Consider the following 16,548-nt stretch of genomic DNA (forward strand, 5'->3'; position numbering starts at 1 on the left):
CACCCCTCAGGCGGCCTTGGTGGCCAGCAGCAGCAGTCTTCAAGCTAAAAGGCGCTCTTGGGCTTTCTGGCCCTCTGCCTTTGCCCCCACCTCCTCCCGCCACGAACGCCGCCCCCGAGAACGTGGGCACTGAGGCTTCCCTGCGGTGGAACTTGGCCCTGGACTGACTGCCCTTCTCCTCCGTCCACAGATCCCCTTTTACGAGCAGAGGGGTCCGGCCTCTGCCATGGGCAAGTCAGCCTATACAGGGGGGTGTTCTGTGTTGTCCTGTGGGTCCAAGCACTAGCCCATCTGACACCTAGCACCTCCCCTGATGGGAAGCAAATTAGAGCATCAGGAATTCTTGTAACTCGGGCACAGACGCAGCCTGCTCAGCTGCCAGTCCGCTTCTGGGGGATCCGGAGTGCGGCCGAGGCGGCTGCGTCCCTTCTCCCGACAAGATGGATGCCTGCGCCGCGCCTCAGCTTCGCCTCTCCTTGGCTTGCCTCCCCGCGCTGCTCCCACCAGCAATGGAAACTTCCGACCTGACCCCGGGATGGAGCCGTTCCCCAAGCGGGGACGGGCCTGGCGCTGGGCCCTGGCAGTCTGATGAAGCCAGCAGCGGCGCTCACTGCAGGGGCCGCATGTCAGCGCTCCTTGTCCCGTGCTTCCCCGGGAGCAAGGCGTTCCAGCGGAAGCACGACCACGCTCGGCTTCTTTGGAGGAGGAAAGAACACCTGCATCGTCCAGGTTGTAGTAGCTTTATTTACAAATGTACAAGCGGTGCCCATAGGGAGCAAGCAGGCTGTTAAAATAAAGACGGCAGGGCCCCAGAGGCGACGTGGGCAGACCTCCTCCCCGGCTGCACCCCGTTTCTGCTAGAGACTCTCCAGATGCTGCGTCTGTCTCCCGACCTACCAGCTGCCTGTCCCAGCCCTTTTCCTCGGCTTGAGGGCCGCCCACTCTTCCAGCCCCTTCCAGGCAGCGCTCCCTTTTGAAGTCCTCAGGAAAGGTGTCCAGCGATCGATCGGGACACCTTGGGGAGGATGCATCCAGCCACTGTGCTGTGCTAAAAGGGCACCTGTAGCAACTTGAGCGGAGGCTGACGTTTAAGAGAAGCACCTGCTTCCAGGTCCAGTTCTGATGGTGGAGGAAGCCCCTGGCCACTTTTGGAAGGTGGGACCTTTGAGCCTGAGATGCCCAAGCGAGGCCTACGTCTGTCCAGAGGGCTGCCCAGAGACGCTTTGTGCCACCAGAAATCTTTCAGGGGTGGAAGAATGATCTTGTGTGAGCTGGCGGCACCTGTTTCACTGCTCTGGGGAGCACTTAGTTGTGAAGGAGACTGCTGAACGGATTGTGAGCGTGCGTGTGCACGCCCTTTGCCATGACGAATGACTTCTTGGGATCTGGGGCGGGGACATCCCAGGTTCCCTGTCGAGGTGGGCCTGAGCCCCAGCATCTCTCTCGGAAAATTAACAGGCAGAGACCCAACTCAACGGACAACAAAGCTTGCTAGTTCTTCATGGATGCACCCCACCTTCAAGGATTTGACCCCTCAGCTGTGCAAAGTGGAACGGCAGACACCATTCAGCCCTCAGAAACAGAGGGGTCTCCTGACTGCAGGCATGTTCCTATTTTAGCTAGGTGGGCACTGACAAAAAGACGCCGACTGCAAAACTTCAGGCCCCAACATATCCTGCACCAGGAGTGGACAGAAAGGAGTTCAGGATCGGCTGAAGTCTCTCCTCTCAGTCATTCGGCCAGAGCGTCTGACTCCCACCTCCTTCAGTTACAGTAACTGAAACTGAGAGCTTTGTTGCCGTTCCACGATTTCTGCCCTACCTGCCCTCATGCTCATCCCTTCTCTTTTTGCCTCAGTGTTCCTCTTCTGTAAAATAGGACCAATGATGAGTGGCCTTAGCCAGGTCTTTGTGCAGATCTGCTGGCCATGTTGAGAGTTTGGGGTTAGCACCCCGGTTCGCACGTGCACCTCCATGAGCAGCCCTCAGGCTGGACCTGCCCCCAGACTGCTGGGGGAGCTGCAACAAGCGCTGCAGGCAGGGACACACCAGCAGGACAGCCCTTCTTAGCGACTTTCCAGGAAGGGCTTCCTTGCCTTCAACCGCTGCACAGCAGGCCGAGTTTCAACCAAGGTAGATTCCCTCCCACCTTCAACACAGGAAGGGCTTTGCCTGTTGAACTGTGACTGCTAAAGGCACTGGAAGCATCCAAAGGCTTCTCCCCTCTGCTGGTTCTCCAGTTTGTTCCGTTTTGTTTTCCGCCTCTCGGGAATTTATCTATCTGAGGTCAGGGTAAAGTACCAGGAAACTGTGAAAGGACACTTCTTTCAGAACGTGTAGCCCTCCCCTCCCCTCCCCTCCATCGCTTCCACTCACACAGGAAGATGTGTTCAAATGCACCCCTTGGCCACTCTCCTGAAGACCCTCTGCAGTACAGAAAGTAGTCCGTTCCCCACTTGGTGGGACCATCTGCATTTAAAGTTATGTTGCTTCTGAAGGGGGGAGGGGAGAGTGGCCACCGCCTCCACCTGACCCGAGATCTGCTTCTGTCCTCTAAGCTACAGAATTTAGGTATGCAGTAGGAGCAAGCTGGAAACGCAACTCCCATCGGGGAACCTGAACATGCGCAGCCAGGGAGGCACCATCAAAAGTCTTTGGGGCCAGGGGGACGGAGCAGTCTGATGTGGCATTTAGTCTGATGTGGCATCTAGTGCCGTCTCTCTTCCTCCAGGACCAGCACTGTGGAGCGGCCCCCCACCCCCCAGAGACCTGTACCAAGGCCATGGTTCACGAAGCTGCCTCCCCACCAGGCCCCGGGGTCGGCAGGCCGAGCAGTCGACCCACGCAGCGTCTCCCCGAGCGGCACTGGGGTCGTGTGCCGGCACAGGGCCCACCCCGGCAGCCCAGCTGCCAGAAGGTCCTCCTGCCCCGAGAGACACTAGCACAGAAGAGAGCTGGCAAATCACTGTGTACATGTCGGAGCCGAGGCCGAGTCCCCGGGAAGCATGAGAGGGAGCCGGAGGCGGTGGGATCGGGCTCACTTATAGGACGGAGAGGTCATGGCAGGACTTGGACCGCACCTTGAGGGCCACCTTCCTGTTGTTTCGGGCCACCAGCCGGTCGAGGAAGCGGCGCACCTTCTTGGTGAGACTCTCCTTGCGCTTGTAGAGGGACATGCGCCTGTCGTTGGCCTCCTTGCTGTCCCGGCGCAAGCGGATCTGCCGCACCACCCCCTCGAAGAGCTCGGCGACGTTGTGCTGGAGGGCGGCAGACGTCTCGATGAACTTGCAGTCGAAGACCACAGCACAGGCACGGCCTTCTGCGGGGAGAGAGAGGCTGCGTCAGCCCTCTGGGGCAGCACGCCCCAGACGCGATACCGCCCCCCCATTCCAAGGCAAATTCGACCCCGAGAAAACCAACGAGATCTTCATCTGTGTTGTTTCTGGGGCTGTCGCATGCTTAAAGAAATCCCGAATGGATGGATCAGATCAGTTCCCCTGGGGCCCACTGGCATGGTGAACACTTGTCCACACCTGGCCATCTCAGAAGCGGCCTCCACAGCTTCTCGAAAGGGTCAGGGGACTGCGATGGGGCCTGCCAGCTAGAAGCCCCCTTTGAAAATAACGGTATTAAGAAACAGTTTATTTTCAAGAGATCCGTTGCCTTGTGGATTGGAGAGGGCTTTTTATTAGACAACAGAAAGGGATTTTAGCCAATTAACACTGCAATCCAGCACATTCAAAAGTTCATTTACCTACTCCCTGGTGAATGAGAATAGGATTGCAGCCTAAATGAAATAAATGATGGACGAAACGTTTCATGGTTAATTAATACACCACTTCCTGTGCCTACAGGATGGGAAAGAGGCATGGGGCAGCCCCACACTCCAGTGATTCAAGCAATGTTAATGATGCAATTAATGGAATGTGCTCCCCAGAGAGGTCCGCTTGGCGCCGTCATATGTTTTTCGGTGCCAGGTCAAGACCTTTTTATTTAATCAATATTTTAATATGTTTGAATATTGAATTTTATTGTTGTATTTTATTAATTTGCAGCCAGTGTGGACAGTCAATTTATGTTGTAAGCCGTCCAGAGACACAAGTAATTGGACGGCATACAAATTTTATAAATGAATGAATGTTGAATTCCTAAAGAAAGAGGTACAGATGGGCAAGATGGCCTGGAAACTCTTCCTTCAGCATTGGGAGATGCTTGGCCCCATTGAGGGAAAAGAAACTCTGTGTGTGCTCAGATGTACATTTCATTTCTTCATGTGTCCTTCTAGGGCGGCTCAAACCCTGAAGACAGGTTCTGCGGCTGAATGCCAGTGAGCTCAGCACCAAACTGAAACATTTTATTGGCTTTAGAGATGGATTTCCAGCAATATGAGAAGGACTAGGAACCTGCTAGAAAGAAAGCAAGGAGGTCTTTGAGAAGCGACAGCGGGATTTTCATGCCGAAGGCTGCTCAGGGTTCAGGATCTTCAAATTCTAAGGAATTAAGGATCCAGAATCAGAGCATTAGGGAGGAACTGATGACGCGGCACTCAGGAAGGGACTGGCTGTGGACTGAGCGCCGCCCTCCAGGTGAGGTGGTCATGGAAGGCTAGGACCGCGATCACCTCCACATCACACACGCGTCCTCCGTTCGACGCCAGGACTCGCTGTGGCGAATCTCGGCTCGCTCCCGTAAAACATGCTGAAGCAAGCGATGCACCTGGACTGCCCTGGTCACTGAATCCCAGAACAGCAGAAGGGGCCGAGCAGCCCATTGGGTCCAACACCCTGCCCAGTCCAGGGCTCCCAGTGAAACCATCCCTCTCAGAGGGGGTTATTCTGGGCTGAAAACCCACCCCCCGTCTTCAAACCAGAGGTGCTTGTGTGGCCTGAACCCAGCAGTGCTACCCATGAGGAGAACCCATGGTTTGTTGTTGGTTCCTGAACTGCGTGTTGCGCACCATCTTGGCTGGGTTCGAACAATGCAATAGGCCATGTTTTAATAAGCAGCCGTGAGTCGAGCCTCCATTGCTCATCTGCAGTACGAGGGCAGGGGAGGGGGAACAACTGAACTCTGAGGCTCCAACGTGAATCATGGGGGGGAACCGAAGGTCAAATCCTGCCCTCCAAGATCCCATGCAATCGTGCCCACTTCTGCTGGCCCTCCATCGTCCCCCAAACCACCAACGAAAAGCCCCAGCTTCTGTGTGTTTTCTCCCATTCTGCATGGTTGAAATGGCTCCTCCAGGTCTCCTTTCTGGCTGGAAGAACTTTAAGCGAAAATACACGGGGAATTTTGGTATATTTAAGCCCCGCCCTTTCTGACGTCAGTCCCACCCCCTTTGTCTTTCCAGCCCAGCCATGGAGTGCAGCCCTTGAGAGCGAACCGAATTCGGCCTCGGGGCGAAAACGGCTTCCCACCTTTGAGGCAACCGTGAGGCTTACGAAGACGGGCAGGGTCCTTGCTAAACGGCAGCTACACGCCACTGCCCACACGCCCGCCGAGAAAAGCCCTTTTCCGAGCAGCCGAGCCTCTTCCCGCTCACCTTCCACAGAAACCTCCCGGCAGCGCACCAGGTCCGTCTTGTTTCCCACCAGAATGATGGGGATGTTCTCCGCCTGGCGGGTGCGGCGCAGCTGGATGCGCAGCTCCGACGCGCTCTCGAAGCTGCCCCGGTCGGTGATGGAGTAGACGATGACGTAGGCATTGCCCACCTGCATGCAGTAATTGTACAGCCAGTTCTCCTCCTCCAGGGGCTGCAGGGAAGGAGGAAAGCCCGTGACACGGGGCCCGGCCCGGAGACCGGGGTGCCGCAAAGCCGGGGGAGAGGGCGAAAGGAACAGGCCTCCCTCGGCGGGGCGGCCGGCAGCTCAGCACCCACCGCCCCCAGGCACAAAGGCGCCCCCCCCCCCCCCGACTTTGAAAAGGCATCTGGCACGTTTCACTCAGCAGCTGGGGTCAGGTCAAAGCCAAGCGCGGGCCTCCGGTGGCTGCAAACTTCATTTCCGATGAGTGCCTCTGGGCTATATTTTGTTTATTTATTATTTTAATTTTATATACCACTCCATTCTCATAGGCTTTGGGGGGTTTACAAGAGATTGTAACAAGGATTAAACTCTGACTAAAACAAGCCTATTAAATAAACTACTTTGGGAAGGCCTGTCAGGAGAGAGCGGTCTTTTAACTCCCTCTTGAAGGTAGCAATCTGGAACATCCGGCGCCTCTCTCTGGGCAGCTGACATTTATCTTACAGAAGCAAAGTTCGGAAGAGTATCCAGAGGACCTTGGTGGGCAAGGCGGACTGCAGGGGCCAAGCGCTCCTGAGGGTATTCGACACCTAGCCAATGGCAGCCAACTTGTGCTGGTGCCCAGGAGAGTTCCTCCCATGTGCAGATGTGCCCGAGCCCACAAAGGCTGCCCATCCCTGCCTGGGAGAGCGCAGAGCCCCCTTTCTACGTATGCAGCATGGGCCTGCAACAAGCATGGAAACCTCCGCGGGCAGGATTCTCCCCCAGCACCGAGCGGCATCACTCCAAGCTAGGCACCTCTGTGGCAAGGGGCCTCCAGAGGCTGCTGCCGGGGAAATCGGAGCCCAGCCAACCGGGGCTGCAGCAGCAAGCGACTGTTGGACTTCCACATCTGACAGCGGGCCTTGCTCCACGAAGCATGGGTCCTTGGGGGTCTTGCTGCCCTGGCCACCCCTCTGGAATTTAGGCCTTTTCGATCTCCAGGGAACAGGTGGGGAGCATCTTCCCACCTTGGCTCTGGGAGCTGCACGACTGGAAGAAGCCGAGTCTGGTGCTCATTGCTGTTTTCGATGAAAAAAGATCGGGGGGGGGTGCAGATTCACCTGGGATCCTGCAATGGTAGAGGAGGAAGGGGCCCACAAGGCCATCGAGTGGAGCCCCCTGCCCAATGCCAGGCTCGAGGTAAAGCCGCTCCTGGACAAGGGCTCCCTGGGCTGCGCATGGAGGCCTCATGGGCCAAACCCCCGGCTCCTCTCCATGCAAGGACTCGGAAGACCCAGCCCCACCGGCGCTTCTGCCACACACACAGGGAAGGCCAGAGAGAGGAACGACTCTGAGTCCGTGTCTAGTATGGTGCCAAGCGCACTGCTTGCGCCAAATCAACGTCTCCAGCACTATCTGGAAAAGAGGCTACGGACAAGACGCTAGAAATCATTTGTCTTTATGACAAACCATCAACCCCCCCATGCAATGGCCTATAGATTCTGCCTGTATTTTTGTCCATAAAGACAATTTCAGGAACTGGTCAGAAATTCAGTGCATGCCTTGTCTGTTCCACTGTTTGGAAATTTAACACAAATGAAAGGGGGGGTGGAAAGAGTTTTCATAAATACAAACCTCCACCTGGGGCTGCCCTAGCCCAGCCTTCCCCAACCTGGAGTCCTGCAGAAGTGTGGGACTACAACTGCCAGCATCCCCTGCGGGGCTAGCTATAAACCTGGGACCCCATTTAAAAATGGGGCTGTGGCCACGGGTCGGGGGAAATGGCCTTCTCCTGGGTCCGGGTGGCAGGAGAGGCGCTGCTCTCGCCGCCCAGCCGTGCTGACCTCGCTGCGAGCGCCACGGAATTTGCACATGGCTGAGCCGAACACGAGCCCATTAAGAGCGTTTGCCTTTGGGCTGCGTTTGACACCGTCTGTCTCCCCATCAATTGGTCGGGGGAAATCGCTGCTCTCTCCAAAGAGGACACGCAGCTTGCTCTGTGTGGTTGCGCTGGCCTGGAAACGACTAGAGCCAAGAGGCTAGCCCGCCTTGGGGAGATCCGGGAAACAGCCTGGGAAAAGGAGGGCGAGTTACCCGATGCCACCCAGAAACTGGAGTCACATGTTCGCAAGAGCAGCTTTATCCAGTGGGCTTCGTCTGCGTCACGGCTGAAGCTATCTGGAATTGCAGGGGCCATGCCTGGAAACGGGGGGTTAAAAAGCACACTCAAGAGTACCCCTGGGCATATCCAGAATGTGCTTTCCCTTACCACTGGGTAAACAAACTCACCTGGTGTTAGTCCCACACAACTGCTTACCTGCAGGGCTATCACATATTTGCAATTAACAAAAAAGGCTTCCAGAAAAACGGGTTTCTGTCAAGACCTCTCGCTTGCAAAATTAACCCCCTTTAACCTTGATTATCCAGGAGTGGGGATACCAAAATCAAGCAGGGCAAACCACCACCCTTTCAACCATTTCCAAATTTGGAAGCCCAATCCAAACTGTATCCTTGCCTGATTTCAAATGCGCAACAGCTTGTAAAACCTAAATTCAGGTGATCCCAAATCACCAGAAGAGGGCACAAGACAGCCAGCCCTTCAAACGTGCGGCCGTGTCCTGGGGGCATTTACTCAGAAGTAAGCCCCCTCCCCAAGCTTACTGCCTAGTAAGTATGTTTGCGGCTGCAGCCAGAAGCAGGCGAGCGGCAAGCGTGCATTTTGCAAAGCTGAGCCCCACGGAGATGCGACTGGGACCACGGAGAACTGCTGCCCCGCCAAGCCTGACTCACGCACAACAGCCTGGCTTCAGGCTGCAGCATCTTGAGGGGCCTGGGCTCCTCAGACCAGCCTTGAGAATAGGCGGCGGGTGCCCAAGGGGCTTCGGCAGGGCCAGCTTCCAGCTGTGGGGGCTTTGGGGCAAGATGCTCTTGCAGGGCCCGATCCTCAGGGCAGTCCTGCCCGCTCCTTGCTGCCCATTCGCTGGCACCACCCCTCTTCCGGGCCCATCCTGCATGGCAGCTCAGAGGGGGAGAGAAGGCCGGTGGAGGGGGCTGCTGGCTGGGCTCCCTCCAGCGCTGGCTCCCCGGGAGAGGGTGCCCGGGCCGGTGGAGCCAGCACAGCGTGAGGGCAGGTTGGCGGCCGGCCTGAGGCCTCCTGCTGAAGCACGGCCCTTGGCAGAGGCGCACGACGCTGACCCTGCAGGGCCGCCCCTCCCACAGCACCCTTCCTCCGGGGATCCCGCCAGGAATGCAGCCGCCACCTCCCGCAGGCGTGGATGGAGAAATAGCTATTGCGATGAGAACAGCTGCGTTTTCCAGGGTGGGAGGTCAGTGGGAGCCCTTCAGTGGCATCCTCCGAATTGTGGCCCTAGAACCGAAGAGGGTGGGGCGGAGGCCACGCAAGCACACCGGCCTCTGCCCGCCCAGCCAGCTCATGGCGGAGGGGAGCTGAACCCTCTGCCGGCCCTCAGCTGAACGGAACGGAACGTCCTGCACTGGCTCCGCATTGACTGCCACGCAGGCACGGCTCCGACGCAGCGGGAGCGACAAGCGCGACCCGATCGATCGCTGTTCCTGCGCGAGAGGCAAGCCAGCCGCAGAGCGGGGGTGCCGGCCCTGCGCGCACAGGGGCCGCCAGCCGTTGCCCAGCTCGGCGCGGATGGCGGCAACCTGGGCGGCCCAGGGAAGAGCGGAGCTGGACCCCGCAGGCCGGCCGGCCAGCCAGCCAGAGGGCAAGTGCGGGACTTTTCCTGAGAACAGGGGTGCCCCCTTCGGGCCACTGTGGTGGGAACCCCGCATGGCTCTTTACCCACGGGCTGCTCATCAGCCCAAGGACTGAAACAACCGGTGGGTTGCGCAGGAAGGAGGTTCTGAAAGATAAATGCCCGCCAAGGAATACGATGCTCCTCTGGCTTCCAGGGCATCCCTGCAAAGGGGAATATGAGCTGCATCTCTCCTCCGGGGTCGCCAAGATTCCCTCTCCTCCAGAGCAATAAAATGGATAGGATCCTGCCCTCTCGCGCAGCTCTTTTCTCCAGGCCTAAGAAGCCTCCCTGCTGGCCAAGAGCCAGTGCTGACCTCGAGGGGACACGATCCGCACGTGCACGGGTCTGCCACCTACCCGGCGGTTGGCCTCCCAGGTGTCGATCACCATCAGCGTGGTCTCCTCGCCGTCCACAGACAAGGTGCGCTCGTAGGAGTCCTCTGAAAAGGGCCAGGCGGCTGCGTGAGGCCCCGCTGCTTCAGCGCAGCCCTCCCCCCAGGCTTGTTAGACTACAAGTCCCATCCCGCCCGGCCAGCACGGGGATGGCGGTCGAAGCTTCCACCGGCTGGCCTTAGGAAGACGGGGCGAGCAGCTCCCGGACACTCGCAGCACACGGCCACCAGCTGCTCTTGCTCCTGGACCTTTGCGACCACCACCGGTGGGCTTGCCAGGGGGATGGCCAGAGCCAGGGTGCCCGAGCCGGAGTGGAGGCAGGCCAGCAAGTGGGTCTGACCCCGACCCCCTGGCTGAACGCACGGGACCACGGCAAGCCTCTGTTCCAACCGCAGGGAGGACAGCGCAAGCCCTGGCTCGGTTTTACAGCTGAACTGCACGGCGGGGGCCACAGAAAGCCTCCGACTGCCCTGGCAAACGAGAACACGACCCTGACAGTGGCTGCCGAAGACTCTCCTGTTCACAGGACCTGCCCCTCCTGCAGGGAGGCTGTTCACACAACCGTCCCCTGCCGCCCCAAAACCTCGATAATCCCAATGCGAAGAAGGATGCCGCCATTCAGTCCCTTCTCTAAGAAATGCTGCTCCAGGAACTGTGTGGGGAATGTACCCCATGCAGACGTTGCCGTTCCCCAACAGAGCGCCCAGGTCCAGCCTCAGCCCCCAGGCTGCGACTCCCGGGCTCCTTGGGATAACAGCTGCTCTCCTTCGCTCCGAGGTACACTGCTTCTGAGACAGAGGCTCTCTTTGAGCTCTCATGGCTAAGGGGTGCGTTGTGTAACGGCGCGTTCCAGATAGCTCAAGTCAATAAGCCACTTTGCAAGGCATCTGCAATAGGGTGAACACGATTCACGGGGAACTCCCACACCAAGACAGCTGGCCACAAGAGATGGATTTGTGGTGTGACAGGTGTCACCACTTCCTGGAACCTTCCTGATCCTCCCCCCCCCCCCCCCCCCCCGGAATCGGAAGAGGTCCTACCTCTATGCTGTTCTGGCAAATCCTTCTCTTGAACCCCAGCAAAAAGGTTGACCAGGCTGGTCTTGCCCACTCCGGGATCACCTAGAAGCACCACTCGGTACAGCGATTCCCATGACTCATCCGAGGACTCCGAAGACCAGCTGCCACGTGGCTCCGGCAGGTGCCCCTGGGGCTCGCAGGACGAGGACTGTCCCAGCTGTGGGTGGCGGGGTCGTGCCAGTTTGGGGCGAGTGCTCAGGATCCCCGGGCGAAGCCCACAGGAGGCGGGAAGTGGGGTGCTGGCCCGCCTCCAGCAAGGACTCGTGCTGCCTCCTCGCTGGGCGTTCAGTGCCATCTTCTGCCAAAAGACCAGCAGAGGAAGTCAGCCCCCGAGTCGAGTCGCTCCTTGCCAAGGCCGCTTCCTGCCCTGGGGTGGGTCGGCTGGCCGGGCACGGCGTGCCCAGCCCGCTGGCGGAGAAGAAGCGGCCGTTCGCAGTGGCGTTCCTTCTGCTCGTCTGTGCTGGATGCGAGCCCAAAGCAAACAAGCATAAATCATTCCATCACGGGGATCCACCCTGCACCCGTGACCGTCCAAACAACTTTTAAACTTAGAAGCAGGGGTGGGTGGAACGGTTTGCAACCTTTTGGGTATGTTGACTTTAGAACCCAATGGCAGCACAGGGCGTGTTCAGGGCCTTCTGAACAGCGTCCCTCGAAGCATCTGGGCACTCGTCTGCAAGGCAGAGGCGGCCCCCAAAAGTGAAACCGGAGTTGCAAACCGTTTGTGCAAAATCCCAACAGATCAAGGACCAGACTGGGGCCTATATCCGCTTCCGTACTGCAAAATGTACGTCAGGACCTTCTGGCTCCGAGTGGTTACTTGGTGGCAACAACCACCTGACTTTCCCCACCAGAGTTAGGTGGCCAAAAAGAAAGCGTCAGGGAACTAGGAGTGGACTTTGATGCGAACGGACGGAGGGCTCAGATCCGGGCCAAATTCCCAGGCTCAGAATGTGCTGAGAGGACCCTCCGAGCCCTTTCAGTCCATGCACGTCTTTCCCACGTGGCAAGTGGCGCTTGGTGGCACTTGGTGGCTCCGCAGGACTCAGGTTGGAACCGTTTTTAGAGAGGAGCCCCAGCTGAGCATGCAGAAGCTCCCAAGGCCCACCTGCCACCTCTCCAGGCAGAGCTGGCCGGCAGAATCCCTACCAGTCAGGGTCGGCACAACTACGCTCAGAGATGCCTCTGCTCCTGCTTTCCATACTCGGGTATAAAATATTCCACGGGTTAAATGCCAAAACGCAGATGCACTCTGCCTTTGGCCCCAAACGGCTCGTGTGCCCTTCCATCAATGCAGGTGAAAGCGCTCCTTGCCCTTCCCAGCCCAGGCCCGACCCTTCTCCCCAAAAGGTCTAAACACAGAGCCACTCTGGCCTCCCCCTCAGGCCACACCTCAGAATGTGCCCCAAGCCTTCTGCTTCACCTTGAGCAGGTGTAAGGAAGCCCCCGAATGCACCCGGCCCTCCCTTTCCACGACACCCCACGGCTGCCATTCCCAAGGATCAGCCCCCTGCTGTCTTTTGCGTCGGTGATAAAATAAACAGTGAAACCATCCAGAATGGATCAGGCCTCCAACTCCTGGCTTTTGCATGACCCTTGCAGGGAAACCACCCAGCCGCTCAAACAGAAGGGGGTGGTGTGAGCTTAGGAAGGAATTTAAACTACAACGAATGGGAAGGGAAGGCAAAGGAGGGCAGGCGCTCAGTCTGTGGCTGCAACGGACCTCACAGGGTTGCTGGACCAGATTAAAGGCCAAATTCGATTCAGCCGGGACACTTTGCAAATTCAAAGTGCCCCATGCATTATAGTTGACAGAAAGGTTTGCTCAAGAAACAAATGGCTCATGTGTGCTCGATCTGCCCGTCTGCCTCGAGTCCCTGACCAGCCATTTGGTGTCTGCCGCAAGATTCAGACACCCAGCCCAGCTGGCCCCGCACCACCACCTTAAGGCGCGCTATAGCCAGTGCGGCCTGCGGGGCTGGGACTCGGCCGATGCGGGGCTGGTCCCACTCAGCCACGAAGCTCACCAGGTGACTTTGGGCCGGCCCGATGCTTAGCCTCACGGGCTGTTGTAAGATGGGCAGGAGGAAGGAGATCTGAGTGACCTTGCATTCCTTTCACAAAAAGGGGGGTCGAAAGATAATGAAGGAATAAACCGTAGGCCTGAAATCACGTTTTTGCTGGGGCTAGCAAAGACCTGATGGGCCACACACCTCAGCGTTTGGGGCTGCACGGTCTGGAGAGCACGGAGTGGACACTGCCCTGTTCGGAAGGAAGGACAGGGAGCAGAGAGCACTGCAAGCCGAGAGCATGCATGGTGGTCTCGCGGCCTCACATGAAATGGGTGCAGAAACGGAAACGCACCGGGGTCAGCGGGGAGGTCCCGTTCTGCATGAGTTCTTCCATCGCATCGGACTAGTTTTTCCACAAGAGGAAAAGGAAGAAGAGAGAACCCCCTTTCTACGCACACACAAACGCTAGTTTCACCGCTAATGGGAGACAGGCCGCTGTGTCTCCAGGGTTGCTGAAATTTTTTCTACGTTGCAAAAAGGAAACAAAAAAAGTATGTTAAACAAGCCATTAGGGCTGGATGGAAAAAATCTCCCAACTGCCAGGGGCCTCTGCAACGGGGTCTCTGGGGAGCTCCGGCGGCTCCCTCCCCTGCTCTGCATGCGGAGGCCGGAAGCTCAGCGGCTCTTCCCCGGACGGCGCTCGCCTGCCTTCCCCCTGGACCGTTTCCCTGCCTGTCCGCAGGATCCAGAGCTGCTGGTGCTCTCTTGCAGTCTTTTAATAGGAATACGTGCTTTGACAGCTGTTTTGTTAGTTAGTTCTCAGGGTCCCATTAGCACCAAAGCTCTGGCTATATAAAAACAGCTACAAAAAATTAGAAACAAGAGGCGCCCCCCTCGCCCCCCCCCACCAATCGCCCTCCTGCGGAACAAAAGCCCCAGCATCTGCGTTTTTCCAGTCCAGGGTCCGGTTTCATGGCGGTACCGGTAACCCAACGCCACGGCACGCTTTTGCCGCCTCCAAAACATGGTTAAAAATTCAGAGGGAAAGTTGGTTGCAATGCAGCCAGCCATTGTCGCCGCTGCGAAGGCATTGAATTACGCACCTCCAAAACCTATGCACGCTCCCGTCTCTGTCAACGGAGCTAGCCCCGGCCCGGGTTCGCCGAGCCGCGCGCTGGCCCCCGCACCGTTAAAGGATAAAGGCGAGCGTGTGCCTGAGCACGTGCAAAGAGCATTTCCGGGCCGGTCCAGAGGACGGCCGTGCGGTCCCTGTGCTGGGCCTGAGAGTAGCCCCGAACCAGCGCTGGATGTTTGCGGGCGGGGGGGAGAACCGGGGGTGTACCGGCTTTTCCCCAACTGGCGCGCTCCGCACCGGCGGACGCGGGGCGCGGGAGTCCAACGCCGCTGGGAGACGCCGGGCGAGGACAACGGAGGGAGCCACGCGGGGGGCGCGGGTCCTGCACAAAGAGGCCCCCGCCCCGCTGCACCCCGCGCCGTGCGAAGCCCAGAAAGACGAGAGGAGCGGCCGACCGGAGGAAGCCCTCCGCACGCGCGCAGAGGTCCCCTCGCCCCAACGCCTCGGCCACGCCTTCTAGAAGCCGGAGCCGAGCCCTGCGCAGGACCCGGGCTGCACGGGGGCTCCTGCGGGGGCTCTGGCGCCCCCCGCTCGCTTAGCCGAGCCCCGGACGCGGCCCGCGGCTCGGCGCCCGGGCAGGCGGTGGAGCCCCGTCGGCCGCGGGCGCAAACGGCGCGCCCGTCGAAAGTGCCCTTCTCCCGCCGCTTGCCTCACCTCGGCTCGGCTCGCCGCTTAACGCCGCTCCCCCTCCGCAGGGCGCTCCTGGGGGGCCTCCGGGTGCCCCCAGCCGCGCGCCCCGTCGGTCCCGCCCGGCCTCATGGCGCAGCGCCGCCGCCGCGGCCCCGGGAGGCGCTTTTAAAGCCGGAGCGGTGGCGCCCCCTCCCTGCGCGCTGCTCCGGGAGGGACACCCCCCCCCCCCCCCCCGGGCGGCCCGCCGCGAGATCCCGGGACGCCCTTCCGCCGCAGGCGGCGCTGCACGAGCGCGCCCGGGCATGTGCAGACGGCCCAAAGCGTCTCCGCGGGCTCGCCGTCCGTTCCTCGACGGGAATCCGAGCCCCGAGCTCCACGGATCCGGACCAAGCTCCCAGCGTTTTATTTTAAGGTTTATTTCGTTTCACCCAAATAGCAAATACCTTTGAGCAGCGCTCAGGAAGGATTCTTGCGCAAGGAAGAAGAGAAATGTGACCCAAAGGGAAGGGCAGAGCAGGCTTCCCCAACTTTTCCCTCCTTGTGAGACGCTCTGCAGATGTGTGTTGCAGTGCATCTCGCATGGACTGCACAGCTGGCTGGGGCATTATGGGAATCGCAGTCCAATACGTCTAGTGGTCACCAAGCTGGAGATGAAGCAACAGGAGCATTTTTCAAAGAAATCCTGCGATTCAGCCTTCATTGCCCAGTGCTGGCTGGGCAGATTATTCTAGAGCTTTGCAGACCAGGCTGAGGCTTCCGGGCCAGGCATGGAGGCCCCGTGGTTTCCTTCTCAGCAACTGAGGCTCATTGTGGGACCCCAAAGTTCCGTCTAGACACCTTGGCCTCCAGCAACACAGAGGCTTCCTTGGCCTGGAGCCATCCCACCCCGTCGTATCAGCTCCTCACCGCTCTCGGTACGCCTCTTTCCCAGCCTTCTGCGGAGAATGCCTTAGGAAGGGGAGCAGGTGAGCTGGGGTCAGCTTCGCAGGAACTCCTCCCAAAGGCTCAACTTAATTCAAAGGCCGGCTCACTTCACTTACAATGTTGGCTCTTTCCCATGCACCTCCACCCCACATTCCCAAGAATGAAAGACATGGACAACCTTGTTCCGCAGATCTGGGCTTTCTCCTTGAGCCTCTTGCTAAGCCCCAAAGATCTACAGGTTCAGTTCTGTGTCCTGCTCCCCTTTTACCGATGCACCCGATCTTCCATCACCTTCAAGAACCAAAATTGCGGTTTGCCTGGAGGTTAAGTGGCCAGCCTTGCCGAGATCTTGGAATCATAGGAAAGTAGAGTTGGATGGGGGCAGAGGGTCATTGGGCCTAACCGTCAGGAATTCCAGCTGGAATCTGACTGCCTGGAACTTGAGCCTATTATTCCACATCCTGTACCCTGGGATGATTGAGAAGTGATCCTAGCCTTCCTCTTTGTGACAGCCTTTCAAGTACTTGAGGAGCGCTACCATCCCTCCCCTTGGTCTTCTCTTCTTGTGGCTAAACATGCCAGTTCTCTCCGTCCCTCGTCACAGGGCTTTGTCTCCAGTCCCCTGCTCACCCTTGTTGCCCTCCTCTGAACCCTTTTCAGCTTCTTTCTTAAACTGTGGCGCCCAAAATTGGACACAGTACTCCAGAGGAGGCCTAGCCAGTGCTGAGTAAACTGGTAATTCATGGGATTTGGAAGTTATGCTTCTATTAATCCAGCCCAAAATAGCATTTGCCCTCTTTGCAGCCACATCACACGGTTGACTCATTTTCAGCTTCTGATCTTCCACATCCCCAAGACCCTTCTCACTTGCACTATTGCTGAGCCAA

The 16,548-nt window shown here is 58.4% G+C and overlaps 1 protein-coding gene across 3 annotated transcripts; it reads right to left on the reverse strand.

Annotated features, from left to right (window-relative positions):
• Nucleotides 1-724: 724 nt before the first annotated feature.
• Nucleotides 725-14,876, reverse strand: REM1 (RRAD and GEM like GTPase 1). 3 transcript variants are annotated; one of them, XM_044455231.1, is made up of 5 exons: nucleotides 14,762-14,876; nucleotides 10,922-11,258; nucleotides 9,846-9,928; nucleotides 5,542-5,752; nucleotides 725-3,318 (listed from the first exon to the last, which is right to left on the reverse strand). In XM_044455231.1, exons 2-5 carry the CDS (start codon nucleotides 11,253-11,255, stop codon nucleotides 3,041-3,043), a joined length of 906 nt encoding a protein of 301 aa, XP_044311166.1. In that variant the 5' UTR covers nucleotides 11,256-11,258; nucleotides 14,762-14,876; the 3' UTR covers nucleotides 725-3,040. The 3 variants fall into 3 exon arrangements, with proteins under 3 accessions (XP_044311166.1, XP_044311165.1, XP_044311164.1); XM_044455230.1 differs by lacking the exon at nucleotides 14,762-14,876 and adding an exon at nucleotides 13,325-13,471 and having other exon boundaries at nucleotides 725-3,315; XM_044455229.1 differs by lacking the exon at nucleotides 14,762-14,876 and adding an exon at nucleotides 13,325-13,471.
• Between the last annotated feature and the right edge of the window lie 1,672 nt (nucleotides 14,877-16,548).

Source organism: Varanus komodoensis, unplaced genomic scaffold (assembly GCF_004798865.1).
Source record: "Varanus komodoensis strain SLA01 unplaced genomic scaffold, ASM479886v1 scaffold8, whole genome shotgun sequence".
NCBI classification, from domain to species: domain Eukaryota; kingdom Metazoa; phylum Chordata; class Lepidosauria; order Squamata; family Varanidae; genus Varanus; species Varanus komodoensis.

Coding starts and splice junctions, on each gene's coding strand:
- REM1 (XM_044455229.1), bottom strand. CDS start 13,366: ATGGAAGAACTCATGCAGAACGGGACCTCCCCGCTGACCCCG. Junction 11,259..13,324: donor GGACCTCCCCGCTGACCCCG/GTGCGTTTCCGT, acceptor GTCTTTTGGCAG/AAGATGGCACTGAACGCCCA. Junction 3,319..5,541: donor CCGGGAGGTTTCTGTGGAAG/GTGAGCGGGAAG, acceptor CTCTCCCCGCAG/AAGGCCGTGCCTGTGCTGTG.